At 40.2% G+C, this 20,234-nt stretch overlaps 1 protein-coding gene across 3 annotated transcripts in view; it reads right to left on the minus strand.

Annotated features, from left to right (window-relative positions):
• Tspan12 (tetraspanin 12) overlaps positions 1-20,234 on the minus strand; it is a 91,853-nt gene that overhangs the window by 31,223 nt on the left and 40,396 nt on the right. For all 3 annotated transcript variants that reach the window (XM_055608094.1, XM_055608093.1, XM_055608095.1), the window contains one exon: positions 19,618-19,753. In XM_055608094.1, the coding sequence (XP_055464069.1) occupies positions 19,618-19,753 (136 nt within the window). The remainder of the gene's footprint in view (positions 1-19,617; positions 19,754-20,234) is intronic.

The following is a 20,234-nucleotide window of genomic DNA, read 5'->3' on the forward strand; positions in this document are numbered from 1 at the left end:
CACACACACACACACACACACACACACACACACACACACACACACACCCAGAAGAGAAATGCCAGGCCGAAACTGAGAGGTAGACTGAAGCCAAATCATGCGGACACCAGGATTTTAAATGTGTCACGTAGGCAAAGGGGTGGCGTCTTTCAATATTTTTGAATAAGGAAAAGAAATGTGTGGGTTAAGTAATGTCCAACAATAATTAGTTGGAAAGGAAAGGGCTGGAGGGTGAGTTGAAAAGCTTGGAAGACAGCAAAGAGGGGGTTTGAGGTGGAGACCTGAATTTAGGTGGTAGCTTTGCAAACAAGTGGGAAACAATACCTTCCAACAATACAGCAAAGGCACCGTACCACCTGGAAAGACGTATCTGCCCAAAGGCGAGAACTAGGAAGGACTAACTCTCCCATGGCAGGATGACGAAGGCACACACGTTATTTGAAAACTATAGAAACACATTCCATTGGAAGTGCTAACTTTAGAACCTGGGCACCTGAGACTGGAACTGGAAATGATTCTTGTATTAGAAACAGTAACTTTTGAACAGTGCTTTATATATCAAGTTCAGACTTTGGTCAAGAGCCTTCTAATGCGGTATGATCCCATTTCACACGTGAGGAAATGGGTACAAAAGGTAGGTCATGTGACTTAAGAATGTGCCTGATGGATTTCATGGACTAGATCTTTGCAGCATACAAAGTGTGTGTTCTCCTTGCCACTCCCCATGGGCAGAGGAAACCTTACTGAAACAAGTAGTGAAAATGAGAGGAAGAGTGGGCTTCCCTCCACTGATTCCAGCAGGAATAGGACAAAACTGAGCCCAGGAATTGTCTACTTCCTGCACAATATGGCACTGGGTAGTGATACCGGATGATGATACCTTAGATCACCTTCTTGCTTACAATCAAAGCTGTATAAAGAGCAAACACCTAAACCTGTCCTTCATCACTTGGTGCTTGATAAATACCTGTCACACAAAATAACAGGTGAAAGCTAAGCAGAATGAAATGACAGTGGGTGGAGCTCATGTGGACTGTAATCTTAAAAGAACGCCTTAATAAACGTGATCTTTGAGAGGAAGCAAAACTGCTGGCATTCCAGAGAAAGCAGTCTCAGAAGAGGGAGCACCAAATGCAAAGCTACGTGGCAGGTGAGTGAGTTAATCAAAACTGAGGGTAACCAGGACGCAGACGTGGCTGGGTCAGTAGAGCAGGTGCCAGGCAGTGTTTTGAGGCACAATGGGTTGGGGAAAGGAGTTTGCATTTTATTCTAAGTGTGATGAAACCATTAACTGCTGACATGATCTGATGCACACTATGAAAACATTTCTGGTTGTTTTATCTACAGGAAAAGCAAGGTCACGAGATTTACATAAAGAACTGCTAAACTAGGATGGGAAAGGAGAAAGAGAAAGAAATTGACTGGCGCTGGACTGTTGGCTTTCAAAGACATTTTTAGAGTCTTTGTTCAAAGTGTGTCAGTAACAGAAGAGCAGTCAAAGATGTAGAAAATTACAGTTTTCTATTTCTGTGAAATATTCCTTCTGTCTTAAAAATGAAGTCACCGCTAGTATTTTTAACTTGCTTCCTTCATTTTTCTTTCATTAAAACAAGAAGTACAACTGCACAATCTCTAAGTAGTATGGTTTAGAAACAGAAATGGGTCAAAATATAAAGTAGTATTTGCTAAGGGGTTCCCAATTCGCCAGACACTTCTGCTTTCAGTGCATTTAATCCGGATGCAGACGTGGCCAGCTTCAAGACTAAGATCTTCTATCTAGTGTTATTTCTGGGGCTGAAATGAAAATTTTCATCCTTGAAAGGCCAGCTAGAAGAAATCAGGTGAACGAGATACTCCACAACAGTTTCTCTTTGAGCTCTCTTTAATGCTTAAGAGATATTTCAACATGAAAAATGTGTTTACTATTGTGTTACAAAGATAACAGTAGATAAAGTTCAGTCATTTTCTGCTTAACCAATGTTCTTACCTTCGATAAGAAAAGATGCCAGGAGGCATGAGAATCCAGAGAAAAATTACACTATGGAATACCTTTGCTCCATAAAGCCTTAACCTGAACTCTTGAAAACTGATCACAGTAAAAACCAAAGCAGTTCTCAAAAAGCAAGATATCACTAAGGAGACATATGGACGGGGAGGAAACTCCATGTGCTGAATGGGAAAAGGAGCCTTTCTGCACTGAGCTTATATCCTTTGAAATGCCAGCTGGTTTATCATTCTCATCCCCGGCTTTCTGGAATCACTGGTGAGTTTGGGAAAGGCCCCAGGACCTGGCCATAGGCACATGCTCAGATGAATGTGATATGACTAATACATGAGGAACTACCAGGCCTATAGATGTACGCCATAGGCGTATCACAAGAAGTATGCTATCAGGCACAGTTTCACTATGTTTTTATTATTTTATGTATTTGTTTGTGTGCACCTGAGTGTATGCCTATGGAGGCCATTTGAAGAGTGTATAAATTCCCCTGGAATAGGTGTTCTAATTAGTTGTGAATCACCTAGTCCAGGGAACTGAACCCCCGATCCTCTTTGAGGACAGCAAGTACCCCTGACAGCTGAGCCATCTCTCCAGACCCTCTAGTTACTTAAAAGGGCCATTTTTGGTGAGCTGTCATTACCATTACTTAAGCATCAACAGACATGAATATGTAAAGCATATATATCAAAACGTCCTCTCATTTCAAAACTCAAAACTGTTGACCGTACGACATAGTAAATTCCATATGACTTGGCCATTCTTTTGACTCTGTAAAATTCCAGTGGTTTTATCTAATACAAGTGTCCCACATGAAACAATCATGCTACCTTTATCCCATTAACACTCAGGGAATTGGACTTAGTTACACATGAAGTTGAAATTATTCCCTCTTACATTTTCAACCTTTCTCTAAGTAAAAGATATGTACAATTTAATTCAAGTAAACATTTTTACAAAAGATGCTACAGGTCCCTGTCTGTTATTCTTACTCTGTTATTACTACTCCAAACTGAAGCATGCAGTCACCTAACTCCGGGAGCACTCCGCATGTCAAATCCGTCCCTGCAGCACACAAGAGAACTGTACTCACCCTTTGCTTTTCTCTTCGTTGAGATCCGAGTCATTGATCAAGACCGTCGCCTACTGATGGTTGTGCAGAGAAGCAATCAATCACTAGGTTAACTAGGAGCTGAGTTTGAGGCATCTTGATGTATGACGGTGATCACATCTTCAACAGAATGAAGCTAGCTAAGGAACTAGGCAACAGGCCCAGTTCTACTACAGTAAGTGAAAATCCTACGTTAAGCGTGGAAATACCACACTTCACAGTCACCCCCTGTCCGTCCATACAGCGGAGGAACATACACGCAGCATCCCACTTGGTATGGCTGTCTTCCTAACTTCCCAGCGCATGTGGTTTATTTGATGAGCTGGCTGTACTACTTTGTGGAACCCAGTGCAATATCAGCTGGTCCTCTCTTCCCTCCATACAACCTTTATTGTCGCAATGGGACATGGTATCTCTCGGGACTTTATCTTTTGCTCCTGTCCATAGGACTCTTCGCCTTGGCTCTGTGTATTCAGGTTTCCTTGTCTCGTGTATTTTAAGCCCCAGAGACTTAAACCAGTTGTCTGGCTTCTCCACAAATTGCAGTGTCAGTCAATAGCCAGACCATCAGTTCCAGCTGGCAGGATCTTATTCTTAAACATCATTTTATTCCCAGTGCCTAAGCAGTACCTGTCACACAGCAGGTACTCAATAAATGTCAGTGGAAATAATGACCAGTTTGCAAACTCAAAAGGCCAATTTCAGCATTTCCTTAGGTTTCTTCTACCTAATTTGAACCTTGAGTTTCTTGTTAATGTCTGACTCCCTTGATTTCTGTCTACACATTTGTATTTTAAATACTGCCTCTCTGTTTTATGTATGTCTGTTTTTGTAGACTACACTCTGATAATCCAGTGTGCCTGGAAACATTTAAGACCATTTACACAGTTAAAGAAAGGGACACTGTGTCCCTTCCCATCTTTTTGGGCTACCAGTAACTAAGCATTTTAAAGAAATAATAAAAGAAAAGAAAGAAAGAAATTGCAGGCTTTTATAGGGGAACTCAAATATAATTATTTTCATTACCATTTTAGTTACTTTTTCAATGTAAGGTTGCTTAAAATAGTTAAGGCCCTCTATTCTAACTACACTAAAATTTGTGTTACACATACCAGTTTTACCCTCAAAATATTGTAATTTTTAAAAAGCATCTAGTAATATGTTCTGATTTTCTGGTAATAGGACATGCAATACACATGAAGAGTTGCATTGTTCCTTTTTTTGAAAATGTTATAGGCCTTTCCCTAATAGACCTGACTTCAAGTTCTGACTAATTTAACTAATAGCTTGATGTTTTTTGTCAAACCATCAAGACTCAGTTTCCTATTTCATAAAGTGGCGTACTCGGGATTGAATGACACAAGGTACCCTCACATTCTAACCACCCCCTAAATGGTAGCCATTACTAATCACATAATACACTGGATTAGGACACACATTATGTTTAAAATAACTAGGTTCACCTCCTGGCACATGCCCAGCATAGGCGCTGCTGTCATTATGTCATTATGACCAGCGGACGGTCGTGTCAAAAACAAATTGTTCATCCTTTAGACACTGTGAGTGTCATCCCACAACAGAATGTAATTCCAAAGACCATTCACTAAAATCATTAGCAAAATATCTGACTGGAGAGAATACAACGGGAACTTTTCAAGATATCTTTCTTAGAACAATCTACAGCAGGGGGCGTGTGGAGGGCAGGGGAAGTCAACTTCTTTTTGTTTGCATCGAAATCAATGTGTGTGTTACTTAAAAGTAACGAAGGTTGGCTACAGCATAGCAGCGTCACCAGTGGCTAGCTTTTGTCCAACAGAAGTTTCTGAAAAGGACTGGAAATGTGTGCCATCCCATCGTTTAGGAGCGGAAAATGGCCAGGGTGAAGGCCAGATATATTTAAGCCGTTGGTGAATTGCGGGTAAATGTGTCCTTCAGTAAAAGCAGGAGTGTTCGTGGCCAATCCCTTTTAAAGATTATTTCGCTCCTTTGTATGTGTAGATAAGCAAAAGCAAATCCTGGAGTTTACTAAAGAAGCAATTATTTATAGAAATGGTCTGGTTCCCTGCTATCTCCTTCACAGGATTTCTATTTAATGCAAACAGATCGAGCACATGCCCTGCCTGTCTGTTCTCTCTCTTAAAATGTCACTAAAATAATAACAAAGGTATCATCCCACGGAAAACAGAACGTGAAATGACACAGCAGTAAGCAAACTTAGCAAAGTGCAAAGAGAACAGAACATTAAATCTAGTAGTGATTCTGAAAAGGCTAAAGGATAGGTAGTGAGTGGGGGAGATCTTAGAACAGTTTGATTCCTACTGAGTACTAGCAGCTCAACACACTTCAAGGAGTGACTAGCTCTGGAAAAGAAGATTTGCTGAAAACCTATTTAGGGAAACAATGGACCCTGTGTTATCCCCTCCCCAAATATTATGAAAGTGGGTAACTAACCCATCTCCACCAGAAGATGAGGCCACGAAGACATTAATATAGTCTCACTCCAGGGGACAACAGGTACCATAGAAGCAGATCTGAAGGTCAAATCTATGTACTTTTCTTTTCAGAGTTTCATGATTGTATCAGGTAAATAAACACAGCATGTTAAGCTAAAGAACAGTGGGAAAGAGTCTCCAAAATCCCGACAAAAAGACCATTCCAAGATGTGCATACATTGGGAGAGCCATTTCCAGGGATGTGCATAAAAAGTCTCTCACGTGCACTGTCATGAAAGCAGACTGGAAAATAAGAAAGAAACATACAGGAGTGAGGTAAAATCCAGGGAAAAGTATTCAAAATAAGAGGAGGCACATGAAATGCCAGAATGGCACACGATTGCCTCACGCTGGCAACAGCCTCAATAGACCTAGACAGAAAAAGTTGTAGCACATCCTGAGAGATCTGCAAAAGAAACTGAATTGTCCAATGTATCTCAATATGTGAAGAAAAACAATGCTTGACAGAGCTATGATTATATAAGATTATAATAACAAACTAAGTTATTAATTCTAACAAAAACAGTATTTCAGAAAGAAAGCATAAATGCACTGTTTTATATTCACACCCAGTTGTGAATAGATTTTCCATAGTTACAAACACATAAACACTGAACTAACAAAAACTGCGATAGCTCTAGGCTAAGGAGAGGAAACAAAGCAATGGTGGGCAAAGACAGAACGAGGCATTCAAAGTCGATGGATGGTACTTAAAACTAAGCCTGGATGAGTGAGAAATGTTACATAAAAATGTGCTTTACAGATATGGTAAATGACAAGGGAATCTGCTGAGGTACAATTGATAGCAGTTGCCTTTGGGAGTGGAAAAAGGCAAGGGTGAAGGGCTTCTATATTTCATAAGGCTTTTAGCACTAAATTAACTCTTTAAATTATGTCTGCGGAGCAGTCGCCTAGAAGGGTGGAAAAGGATTTAAAGCAGACATCTCCCCCCGCAGCCTCAGGGCTAAGAAGAGAAGACTTAGAAACCAGAAAGCTTTAGATGTGTTTTACGTTGATGAATTAATTTTAAAAGAAATCATTCCAGAACACTGAAAGATACTTCGGGGCTGTGAGAGTCAAATGCTGGAAAGGGCATTCAGAAACTTTCCACAATGCTGCGGGATTATCTTCCTTTCAATCAACGTGCTTTCAATCGTTCAAAATAGGAATGGCTTAGCAAAACACACAAAGTATGTGCTTTAGTGTGGTTTACGGGCTTGACTGGACATCAGGGTGTTCTCTGAAATAGTGTTCCTTAATGTCAATGTATATTCTACCTAAATGAGTCTAGGTTAGCTTATCTGCCACAATAGTTCATTTCAATAGCAAAACAATGAAGCTTAAGATGCTCTAACGAAATAATAAAAGATACTATAATGAAGGCGACTTTATCCTGAGAACCTGAATTTATTTACTGAAGAAATATATCCACATATGGGTATAATCAAATCATATGTATCAAAATGGAGGCAAAAATCAAGTATATTTATACACAAATATATACACATAGATGAAGATTAGCATGTACATACATGTACAAATCATGTATTATGTCAGAGATTTACATATATTAATATAATTTACTTACAGACATGCAAGTACATAAGAGAGCCAAACACTGGGAGCTTTCCTTAGTAACTCTTACTGAACTTCTGACCACACACACACAAACTCACACACACACACACACACACACACACACACACACACACATTTATATATGTTCATAAAAAGTCCTTCTTGCCTTTAAACTGGGGAGGAATCCCTCCTCCCAAAAACCCTGTGTATCCATCTTATACCTTTCCAGTTACAGAAAAATAAAAGACTACCAATAATAATTTTTAATGACAAAAAAATAATTGTGTTTTTCCTTTGTTACACTCTGGCTAGTTAAAGATAAAACTTTAATTGCCCTGTTAGATCACTGACAAATCTTACCAAAAACCAGTTTTGCATTCTTTCCCTTTGAATATTTTCAACTTTAGCTAGATTAGTTTCTTTGTGACAGTAAAATTAATTCATTTTTACTTACATGTCTAAAGTTTTATAAGAAAGAACTAGACAGATGAATACCCTAAAAGTTCTGTAAACTGACAAAAGAAAGCGATTTTATTTCTTTTTATATTTTTACTTTACTACTAAAAATATTTTTTAAAAAACTTTCTAATATAAAATATTTTAAATAGTTTTCTTTTTAGGGCAGCTGACTTTCTAAATATTTTTGTTTCTAACTTTTGACCATCTACTGGACTTACAAAACAAATGTTTGAAAAAAAAAAAGCAATGCTAAATCTAGTAGGACACTGAGAAATGTAGAAAATGAATGCTTTTATTGAAGTAGTTACTGTTAGTGAAAGTATGCTCTGTGTAAAAGTTAACAGTATTTCATCCAATTCTGTTGTAAGGATGATGTGGTAGATACTACAAATGAAATCTAACCCCTACAATAACGTAGTTGTTATCTATTCTGGTTCTCTCACAAATACAAATTGGAAAAGATTTTTATTCAACAAAACAGAATTGTAATGTTTACATATATTTTGTGAGAAAATAAGAAATAATTTGAAAGTATTGCCAAACCCTATGAGGATGCTTCCTAGTTAAAAAAAAAAAGTATAAGTTATCAACACTATAAAATTTGGTTAAGTCTACCACTCTCTTAATTTAAAACCAGACAGTGAGGTTTTTTTTTTTTTCATACATGATATTTGACATAATTTAAAACCACAAAGAACTGGCTGAATTGCTTATCTAGGAAAATGCACACAGTTCTCCCAAATAAAGTCAGTTTCAAAATACAACATGCTTTACTAGACATTTTAATATTTTAAAAACATAGACCCTTTGACTCTCTCCCTGTTACATAACAAGTCTTTGAACAAACAAAAAGTGTTCGCTAAATGATGAATGATAAACTCCAGTCTCTCCCCTGTCAAATACTGAACTCTGCAAGCTTTCAATGCTAAGTACCTTTATGTCAGTTGTTTATTTTTCCTCCCTCAGCGACTGGAGGTTTAAAAATATTATATTACTTATAGTTAGTAAATAAGGGAACTCCTGTGCCAAATATTTGTACAAGATAATGGAACGGCTTGCCCTTCTGTTAGGAATTTGCAGGGAATGAAATGCTAACAGCCCAAGAATACTTTCTACTTAAAACACACATATACACACAGCCTCTGTTTAGCCAGTTCTCAGCATGGAGTGACAGTGGACCCAGGCGTGGGGCATTCTGCAGGCACATCAGTGAAGTCTAAAGTTGTCCTACATATTTCTCAAAGAAATGTCCCCTGTTTGAACAACCATAAACAGAGCAAGGTTAATCTAATTTTGGAAAAAGCTAAAATAAATATCCCTTACGTCTCATAACTACTCGTTGTGGGCAGAAATCCAAGCGCAGGTGGATATTGGCATGGCCCCACATCCATGCTTGATGTCTGAAAATGTATACAAGACCATTCCAAAAGTGTGCTCCTCCCTCTGCCATTTTATTTTCACTGGTCTTCACTGAGCCAATGTCTTTATCAAAGCTGTTGGTGGGCCTCAAATCAGTAAGTGTTTGCATCATGCGGTATTTCAACAGCTCGTCAGAGAAATGTGCTCTGCCAGGCTTTGTGAGTCTGGCTGAGTGATATAAGTTCCTGGGGGGGGGAGGGGAGTCAATGAGCTATATCATGAGAGGGAAGGCATTAAGGGTGAGGCAATAAAACAGTCGGACACGCTAGAGAGGTCACCATGTATACGGCTTCTGTTCCCTTGTAAGCTGGGTCAGCTCAAGTCTGCAAGCTCAGCCAGATCTCAGATAATTTACAGGCTGTTCCTGGTCTCTGAAGAGGCAACAGCTACAGATTATTGGGCCATTCCTCAGAATGGGAGACAGGGGTCCTTGTTCCCAGAACCTGTGCGCGGACATGCAAATGGAAAGTTGCCTTAAATATTACCTATGCCACAGAGCCAACCAATGATAGCCTCTGCAACCCAGAGCATGATTTCATGCAAACCCAACCAAAGGCATCAGCCCTTCCCAAAGGACAAAGTGGCAGGCATCTATGACGGCGGGCATCACCATGACAATAATTCTAATAACAGATGAAAGTGGAAGTCTGGAGAGATAATTTTGGAAAGGAAAACATTAAAGTACGAAAAGCCAACTTCCAAACTCGCCAATGACTTCAGAACCTCACACACACTGTTTTACCTTTAATTTCAGTTAAGCTATTCAATCTAATTCATGTTTGTACACACACACACACACACACACACACACACACACACACCTACTACAATAGCAACAATAATAAAGGAAAGCAACACTTGGTAACTCTACAAAGGAGGAAAAGCATGCGTGAATGCAAAATCAGGATATCTCAAGTTACCAAAAGAGCAATAGCTCAGTCCACATTAGAGGTTCTCAACCTGTGGGTCGTGACCCCCTTAGTGGTCACATCCCAGCTATCCTGCATATCAGATATTTACATCATGATTCCATAGCAGAGCTATCGTTACAAAGGAGAGATGAAATCATTTTACGAATGGGGGCCCTCTCAACACGAGGAACTGCCTTGGGAAGGGTGAGAATCATTGCTCTAGATGAGGGTAGGAAGAGTACGAACTGAACCACGTGACTTTCAAGACAACGGCAAAGAAACGCACTTTGTTGCAGATATTTTCATAGAACAAAGCTGGAAGGTAATGAGCATTCAGGGCCTGCATTCATGAACAAACACACGATGACTTGATGACTTGGTAAAGCATACACTTTATCGTCAAGTCAAAGCATCCAATCTCAGGCGAGGTAAACGGTTCTGCCACAATCCTTCACGCACATTAACAGCTAGAAGAAACTTTTCGTTGGTGGGGATTCTCCTTTTGTTTCATGGCCTACCCTCAAGTTTGAAACCTATCTCCCTTGGCCTCTTGAGTGCCTGGCCTACAGGTTTGTACCATGCTGCCCTGCTGTCTATGGGCATTGTTTTCTCCGAGGCTAATCCAAAAGCATATCACATAACTACCTTGTACCTTCCCACCATGTCTCCAGCTGCTCGCTTGTCTCCACAAACCCTCTTAGCCCAGGGGGAGGTTGCCTTGTGTCAGTTTAGCTTGATGGCTAACTCAGACTGCTACAATTCTATTTACAGTGGGTCCCTTTAAGAACAAAAGCATCTGGAGAGCACTGAAGAAACCCTCCTATCATTAAAAGGGGATCTATAAACAGGAGCCTCCCGCCCCTTCATAGTCACTTTCCTCCAGGTTGCTGAGCAAAAGACCCCAAAGTAACTAAGATAAGCTGCCAGGGATATGCCCTAAGGGTGAGCCAGAGGCGTCACTCTGTAGTTTAAAATCCTGAGTGTCCGTCTTACCTGTGAAGTTCGGGACTGGCAGTCTTCAACCCAATCAGCCCCCACAACTCACCTCAGCTAGACTTAGCACATAGCTACTGTGTGTCGCACAGGTGCCCCGCTCCTAGCCACCAGGACCTTCTTCATCTGACTGGACTTGCTCTGTCATTTCAGTTTCTCAAAAGCGCCCTGCTCCCTGCAGGGGCCTGGTGGGCACTGCTCTGGCCCTGCCCGCTACTTCCTCCCAGGACCTGACTTTGTCCTCAGTCCTCAGGTCTTACCTCAGACACGTTCTTTTGTGCCTTTACTAAACACCCTCCCTGGAACAAGACAATTGTTCCTCAGCATTCTTACAAAGTGCTTTCAGTCACACAAAAGAAGTTTATGGAATTAAACCATTTTAATTATGCAAAGTAAGCGTCAAATTGTTCCATTAAGTTTTTGGTCCATGCTTTCAAACTCTGCAGCGCAAAAGCCTAAAATAGAACTTAAAATTGTGAGATGTTTTTAAAAGAGTGTTACCTGGGAGAAGCCCTCATTTAATTAGAAATAAATATTAAATCATCAAGTTATCATCTAACAAAAACTCCTATCTTCTTGAACACGCTGTTTCTACAGCATCTTCAGGGGTGTGAGCATTTTCAGCGAATTTGTACTTCCCAAGCTCTAAAGTTTCAAAACAGAAATAATGACAATCTAAAGAAAATAAAAGAAGAGCCATTTTTTTTTACAGTAATTCTATGTGTTGCTTTCATAGAGGGGTACAACTATATTATTTCCACGTCAAAATAAAATTCAAACAAATTACTCTTGTCATTGGAGCTGCTAAAATGCATCTTAACACACAAACATATGACCAGGGCCTGTTACCTCTTTTTATTTGACAAGGAATAAAGGCATACAGATTCCAATCTTTAAAAATTAAATTTCTAAACGGTTTTGCATTCATAATATTACTAGTAATTAATTGACCATTACATTATACATTACTAAATAATCATTGGCCATTACACACTTAATCTAATCAGTTTATCTGAAAGTTAGTTTCTTCATTGATTTACAGGACTTAATTTTTTCATGTTTTATCTTCATTATTTGTCCTCATTTTAAGACTCTGTGTAATACAGGCAGTTTCTCTTGAGTCATTTAAAGAGCTGCGTGATTTTAAATGAGTATCTACCATGTGATGTTTGCAAGTTGTTATTCAGAAAATAAACAACATACAAGCAGATGAGATAGGACAAGGATTTCACAACTGCTGCCTTCTTCCACACAGACAGGCACATGGAGCAGCCGTGGTGAGCAGCATTCGAAGCCGGGGTGATGACGTGGTACCGCACAGACACAGCTTTAAACTGTGCACACCCTCAGAGCAGTGACTGCTGTGGATTTATCTCTAACTAAAAGCATCTCAAACGTGTTAGGAAACGGTATGCAGCGAGGTCCTATGCGTTTGTTACGATAGAACACATATCAATAGTGCACAGGTGCCAAAGCTAGAGCCATTCAGTCTTCAATCTCTGAAGAAATCAAAGGGCCATGAGCACTCAGTCTTCTCCCAAAGGCCCCACACCAAGGCGGTGAGTCTCAGGCACTTTTCTTGGGCTTGGTCTCTGGCACTACCTTTACTTTGAAATGTGTCTGCTTACACAGGTCCCGGGGACATAACTATAGATAGAGACACCACCACTGATTAAAGAATAGAAATAGTCAGAGAACAAGGCTACTGGTCCTTGTACACACATAAACACATGACCAGGCCTCTTTTTGCCTTCTGCTCTGAATGTGAGTCTTTCCATCCCATACTGGAAATACTCCCCAGAGCCCTTTCTCCAGAATCTACAGGCGTAGAAGTGTAGGCATTCCTGCAAAGACTTCACAACCCACTTACTTGACCTTATTCTCTCAGTTCTGCAAACTGTTCTCAATGAACCCACCTGCCATGGGCCATGATTCTTCTCCTGCCCACACAGCTCTCCCTTCCTTCGCCTCTCCACCAGAAAGGTCCCAATGCATTTTCAATACCCAGGAAAATCACCCCCCCCAACACACACACTTTGAACAAAATTTGAGGTCTCTGTTGTGCCCTATTCCAGACTCCCACACTAATTTATTCATAAATTTAATATGTTTGTATTGTCAAATTCTATCTTCCTGCCCCTTTCACCTTTGTCTCTGGAATGCCTATCACAGGATGCAAACTTGGTGCCTGTGATTAAGTAGAAAAGGGAGAGAACAGGACAACGGGAAGAAGAAAGAAAGAGAAGAACCTGCCTGCTCCTCTGGTAGGATTAGAGAGAGTTTAAAAAAGTCTCAGTGGGAACTTCCCAGAAAATCATACTCCAACCAAGGACTATTCGTGGAGATGACCTGGAACCCCTGCACAGATGTAGCCCATGGCAGTTCAGTGTCCAAGTGGGTTCCATAGTAATGGGAAGAGGGACTGCCTCTGACATAATCTGATTGGCCTGCTCTTTGATCACTTCCCCCTGAGGGGGGAGCAGCCTTACCAGGCCACAGTAGAGGACAAAGCAGCCACTTTTGATGAGAACTGATAGACTAAGATCAGAAAGAAGAGGAGAACCTCCCCTATCAGTGGACTTGGGGAGTGGCATGCATGCAGAAAGGGGAGGGAGGGTGGCATCGGGAGGGGAGGAGGGAGGGGCTTATGGGGGGATACAAAATGGATAAAGTGTAATTAATAAAAAATTAAAAAAAGTCTCAGTGGAATATAAAGATATTTTTAAAAGATGAGGTAGGAAGGAGTGATAACAGTGGATAGCTGGGCAGTAAAGAAGCTCGGCCAGTGTAACCCATCGGATGTACAGTAATGGCACGTTGCAGTGAAACACACATGGCTTTGCACACAGATTCTATCTGAATGCTAATCACAGCGCCCCCGCCAGCTGTGTGCCTTCAGGCACGCGACTTTTCCTCTTCCGTAACTAGCCTATCCAAAGCTAGTCATCATGGATATTTTCTGAGAAAGCAAGAGTAAAACTTGCTGGATGCTGACCGTGTGGAAAACTACACAGGGGACCTCAGTTTACAACTAAAATTGTTAGGTTCTCAACCCAAAACTCCAAACCAGGTAAAAAAAAATAAATTCTACCTAATAGTTTAGTTCATTTTAACTTGATAACTTATGAATAGCTTCGTAATTATAAAATATAGAGCGACCTAAGAGAAAAATTTAAACCAAGAGTTTGTAGAAAACGTATTACTACATAAAGATTTATTGGTTTTATGTTATGATTCTGTATAGCTCTGGCTGTCCTGGAACTCACTCTCTAGTCCAGGCTGGACTCAAACTCACAGGTCCACTTGCCTCTGCCTCCCAAGTGTTGAGGTTAAAGGCCTGCGCCACCCCTGCCCATCTGTACTGTGTGGTTTTAAACAAAGCCATTGCGGAAAGGAAACTCTCAAGATTGTTGAAGATTCCTTTGATAGCCAAGACAGAAACTGTTCAGAGCTGGTTCAATCACTGTGTATTCAAAGGAAGTGTTGGAAATGCTTCAACAAACTCAATTGTCTTATGCAAATTATCTGGAATGAATAAGCAAAAAAATAACCTTCTTTAAGAGAATCCTCAAGTCCTCTCCACCTGTCTCCCAGCAGTTTCTGACCAGCCCCTGAGTGCCTGTCATGTGCTGACAGGGGAGCAAAAACTTTAGCCTCCCGTTCCAGCAAATGAGGACCTGATAGTCACATTCAGTGGCTGTCGACCCTGTAAGTGTGTGTCTGTTAGTCTGTTTACATTCCCCCTGAGCTAGCACAGCATTGCTAATGCCAGCCTTAATAGCTGAGCAGAACTGTAATAACAAATGAATTTCATTTAGTCTACCACTAAAGCCTTGGGGAGTACCTACCTAAAGCTTAAAGCCAATTTCCAGTTAGCCTCAATTTCTCTTTGAAAGATTGAAGGAATTTGTGCTACTGAAATTACTTTGAAAATCACTGCATGTCCAAGTTTCTTTTCCCAATTATTTCTGACCTATGAGAAAATGTAAATGTCCTAATTGTAATTAGAATTTAATTACTCTTAGTCTGTTCATAGAAATATATGTTCCCAGAGCTGGAGAGATAACTCTGTGGTTAAGAGCCCTTGCCGCTCGTACAGAAGACCTAGGTTTAGTTACAAACACCCACATTAGAGGCTTCACAACTGATTGTAACTCCAGTTCCACGAGGTCCAATGCCTTTTTCTTCCCTTTGCAGGCACCAGGCACACACACATATGTACCTGGCATCAAACACTCAGACACATAAAGATAAATCTTTTGTAAAACAAAATATACACATATACATATACATACAAAGTTATTCTATGGCAGCTTCATACTTAAGATCAAATCTAGGGCTGGGTTGTAGCATGTATGACACATACAAGGCCCTGTGTTTTATCTCCAGCACCAGATATAAAGGAGGGGTAAATCATATTTAATGGGAGTAGGGTGGCCAGAGTCATGAAAAATATAGAATGCTCACTTAACTCTCACATAATATTGTTGGTATATGTATAGTCTTAGCTTTGCACATGAGATACTCACATAAAAGCATTATCTATTATTTATCTAAAATTTAGTTGGGTATTGGGTGTCTTATTTGGACACCTTAAATGGGGGTGTTTTAGCTCTTTGTATCTATAAGCCAATAATTCAATACAGGGGTCATATAAATGATCATTCATCTATAGTTCTTAGAGGTAGTCAGTTTGCTTATAGACATTTTTTTTTCAGTTTGTTTTAGTGTCTTTCTTGGGGGCAGAGTATGGCAGGAGGAGCTTGGCTATAAGGATCTGTTTGGAAGGAGACCCTATATTTTATTTTACACTGGACCATTAGATAATGACACTTTCACTTTACTTGAATGGCACTGCAGTCCCACCAAAAGTACTGTTTTCAAAACATCTGCTCTCAAAAATAACAACTGCTTTTGAAACAATAAAACAAAGCTAAAATAGATTTTTTTTTACACTAATCTGGCTTATAAATCTTAACACTGAAATAGACAAATTGGAGAAACCCATCTTGCATACTTAAATATTTATGTCTAAAATAAAAGGAAACGGACCTCCTTTTTTTTCCCCAAAGGATAAAAGGCAAAAAAAAAAAAAGAAAGAAAGAAAGAAAGAAAGAAAGAAATAGGGAGCCGTGAGGATTGCTTCACAAATATTTACCCAAGACCTAACAGTGTCACATTCTGCACCGACTTGACTCCCCCTTAACCAAGCCCAATTCTTTGTAATCTAAACCTTCCCAATAGCCAAGCCCATCCATCTACTCTCCCTCTCTCCCAGGGTCCATCATAGTCTAATGTGCTGGTTACTCTCTCTCACCATTCTACTTCATTAAACTGCATTTAATAAACACTTATTAAAATGATGGGAAAGGTGAATGGCTGCTCTAAGTATGGTAGTTTTGGCTGATTATATAATAAATTTATAAGAAGGGAAACTCATCGAAACTCCAAGTTGGAGAAAAGGCCCATGGAGAATTGTCCTTGGCAATCAGAATCACTGAGGTCTGTTTGAATCACAGCCATTGTCCTCACCCTTTACTGACCTTGGGTTGGTTACTAAGTTCTCTGAGCTTTATTTAACATTTACTTGTCACAGACCATTGCTGGCGTGTTTGAGGTCAGCCATCACATTTAAAATGTTTTACGGGCTGCAACACACATTACAAGGAACTCAGGAAAAGTCAGTGTTTATATAGTAAAATTACAAAATATAAGTTATCCGAACTGAGTTGCTGGGGTCTGAGCAGCAGATTCTTTATTAACAGCAATGCAGAAGAAGCAGTGAAGTCACTTAACATCTCTGTAGTCTCTATTCCTCATCTTAATATCTGACAGTAATAGCACCTATCTCATTAGAGTTGTGGGGAGGATAAAGTTGATCGATTCATTCAAGAATCTTCATATAACAATCATCGGGTAACATGCTATAGCGTCTGGCAGGAGAGGCATCTTAGAAATATTACCTAGAGCTTTTCTCATCGCTTTTTTTATGCTTGCCAGAGATAACATTTCAGATAAGTCTTGATGGTGTGGTAGTAGCTAGACAAAAGTATTTAAAAAAATTCTTAAAGAGACAGAAAGAATAAAAGCAGGGGAAAGGAAAAGAAAAAGATGTCCAGAAATGAGAAAATACACCTTATCTAGAGAATCATAAAGTAGGTAAGAGAGCTAAAAATGGCAGATGAAGGCTTGGCTCTAGAAGAGCTTCATGCAAGTTCCAGACGCCTGTAAAATGTCACTACCCATCAGGGAGACTATCAGACTCTTAGAGCATAACAAGAGTAAAGTAATCATGATTGTACTGGTTTAACCGAACTACACTGGGTTAGAGCAGGCAATAGTAGAGGAATAAATTTCTGTGTCCCGAGAGCTTGTACAAGAACAATCCAGATAAGAACAGAAAAGGGAGCTGAGTTCCCGAGGTTGCAGAACTAGGATCCATAGGAACTGGCTATGGCAGGGGGAGCTGAGGGAGGAGGCCAGGGGAAAAACCGCTTGAGAAACAGCAGATACATATTAGTTGTGAGTGATGGACCTCTGGGAGTAGAGAGCATGTTTTATTTTTAGCAATGGAGAAGCTGTGTCTGGGTCTAGACAGAGCAAGGTCTAGAAGCTTGCTGTGGATGGTGAAGTTATAATGAGAACGGAGCCTGGGAGGCCAAAGATGGTCAACAGAAGAAGAAACCAAGATGTAGGTGGCACCTATGGACTCAGAGAGCAGCCACAGCCTGAAGCTATCTCATTAAAAAAGGGTCACCCAACAAACAAAGAAGGAAGAGGAGACAGAAACAGGCAATAATGCAGATGTGTTCACCGTCACCACTACAAATCTAGGTCTGAGCTGACCCTGAGGACAGAGCTTGGAGCTATTCCTCTCCCACCTCAGAGGACCCAGTGCAATCTTTATTCTTATCAGAGAGCAGTGGAATTGGACATTGATCCTGTGCACTGCTCTGATGGCAAAACCAAAAACAAAACAACAAAACAACATGTACACTCAATAAGTGTTTAAAGAATGAAATGAATGAATGAACAAGTTAATGGCAATAGGACTTCGGTCTTCCATGCCACTGTGAACTCTAAGGCCTCTTCCTACACCACAAATCAGACACTCATTCACAAACCTGTGATTTGTCCCCCATCTAGTAGCAGACCAAGTTACTCCACCGGCTTCTTTTGCTGACATCGAAACAGCGTAGTGAAATGCATGAATGGTTTTTTAAAACGTGCTCTCACAAGTTCTTGTGGTTCCATAATACACCTGACCCCACCTCACCTCATAGTACTCCTCAGGGACAATCCAGAGCAAAAGTTGGAAGGAAGCAGAAAATCTCAGTCATGCTGAAAGTGGTTATAAAAGAAAGTGGTCTTGAGAGATCATTGTAGCATTGTGGTTTTTAAGAAGGCCACTGAGATTCTCCTACTTTTAAAATGTATTTACATAGTATTCGGATTATAGGAGGCTTAATTCATTCACATGAATTCTTAAACTTACCCAAGTATTTTAAAAACATCCTAAGATCTGAAAGCCTTCTACCATCCTTCTCTTCTCTATATGCGCATTCATGTGATGCAAAGCACTGGGCACAATTTCCATTCTCTGAGTATGGTTGATCTTCTACAGTCCCCCCCCCCCCCGTTCTCCAACCTGGAAGTTACTCGCCAAGAAACCTGCAGATAACTTAACCAAGGTTGTCCCTGTGACATTTAAAGCTTCGTTCTGCTTCACACTAAGGTTCTGTTTGAATTGGCATGATGGGATCCTGGCAAGCATAGATATGAGCAAGCTGGCTATGGAAGCCAATCTGTTCTCATTCCTCCCCAGCCCCACACGCAGCGAGGTCACATTGGTCGCTCGAAGTCAGCGAGGCTGGGAGTGCTTGCCTTCAAAGTGCTAAAAAGTGGGTCTTTTACTCTGCCCCAAAGATCCAGTTCACCAGCAAACCACAAATTACAAAAAAAGGAACACACTTGGTAAATTAAGTTTTCCGGAGTCTCACGTGTCCACAACTTAGATGTCAGCAGGCTCACTGCCTGGTGGCACTGGAATGCCAGGTCTTCCGGAAATCCACATGTACGCTACTCTAACTGGCTCTCATTTATAATTTGAAAAGTTTAGCAGTTTTTATTTATAAGATTAATTATAGAAGCTGAAGGAGTAAAATCAACTTAAAAATAGTTTAGTAAAACCCTTCCAAAGTTTTTGTGTTTTGTAATGAAGCAAAACAGTAGCTAAAATTAAAGAAACCGATACTCTGTTATATCCCCCAGACCATTTAAGGCAATATGCAGATTACAATAGACCTTCCATCTCATCTCACTACCTGAATTTCTCAATAGGACAGCCATTATGGCAACTCAGCTCTGGCCCGGGAGAGACGAAGGTCTATGCCACTAAAAAAAAATTATTTTTAAATGAAGATGCCAAAACAGAGACAGAGTGAAATAATTAAACAGCACACATATCTCCCTGCCTCATATAGAAAATATCTGTACTAAAATCATCTCTTAGAGAAAGAACGGTCCCTTCTCACAGGAGGCTGGATAATGACCAGCAACCACTTCTTAGAGTTGCTAATACAGTTATGGGATTTAGAACACTGCATTGTCACATGATGCTTTAGGTGTAATAAAGAGAAGGTATAAACACTGTACCCATGCGAGAAGCAACAGATTTCTTTTCACCGTTCCACAATATCCCAACATTCCCACGATGATAAGGAAACAGCAAACAGCAATCATGACCGGGTGAACCACGGGAAAGTAAGTCAAGATGACCGCCTCTTCTACCCTAAGAGAGGAAGATCATATCACAAGATAAATAAAACAGTATCAAAACGATCAAATTCCTCCCCAGATCCCAGACACTGAACAAATGCTACTGTGAGTTCTGGTTCTCCAAATTATCATCTTCCAAAAGCCGGTGGCTTTTGTGGATATTCTCAAAATCACTGTGCTTTGTGTCTGTTTGCTTGCTTTAACTTTGTTTTAGTGTTACGGTATTTTTATGTAAGTGGAAGCATTTCTACCACAACACATCTTAAATGTAGGCTCCAAAGTCACAGCCATGTCCTGGGAGGAATTGCCTTCCTCTCTGATTTGGAGTCTGAATAGCACTTTTCTCCTCTCTGATAACTAATCATTTTCTAATGTGAGGAGAACAGGAATGCGTAGGGAACCAGGGATAATCACAAGAGAAGGTAAGGAGAGGACTTTTTTGCTAGGACATATGTAGTCAGTAACCAGAACCTGTGATAGGGATGAAAGCGAAA

This window comes from Psammomys obesus, unplaced genomic scaffold, assembly GCF_907164565.1.
Source record: "Psammomys obesus unplaced genomic scaffold, mPsaObe1.curated_primary_1811, whole genome shotgun sequence".
NCBI lineage: Eukaryota > Metazoa > Chordata > Mammalia > Rodentia > Muridae > Psammomys > Psammomys obesus.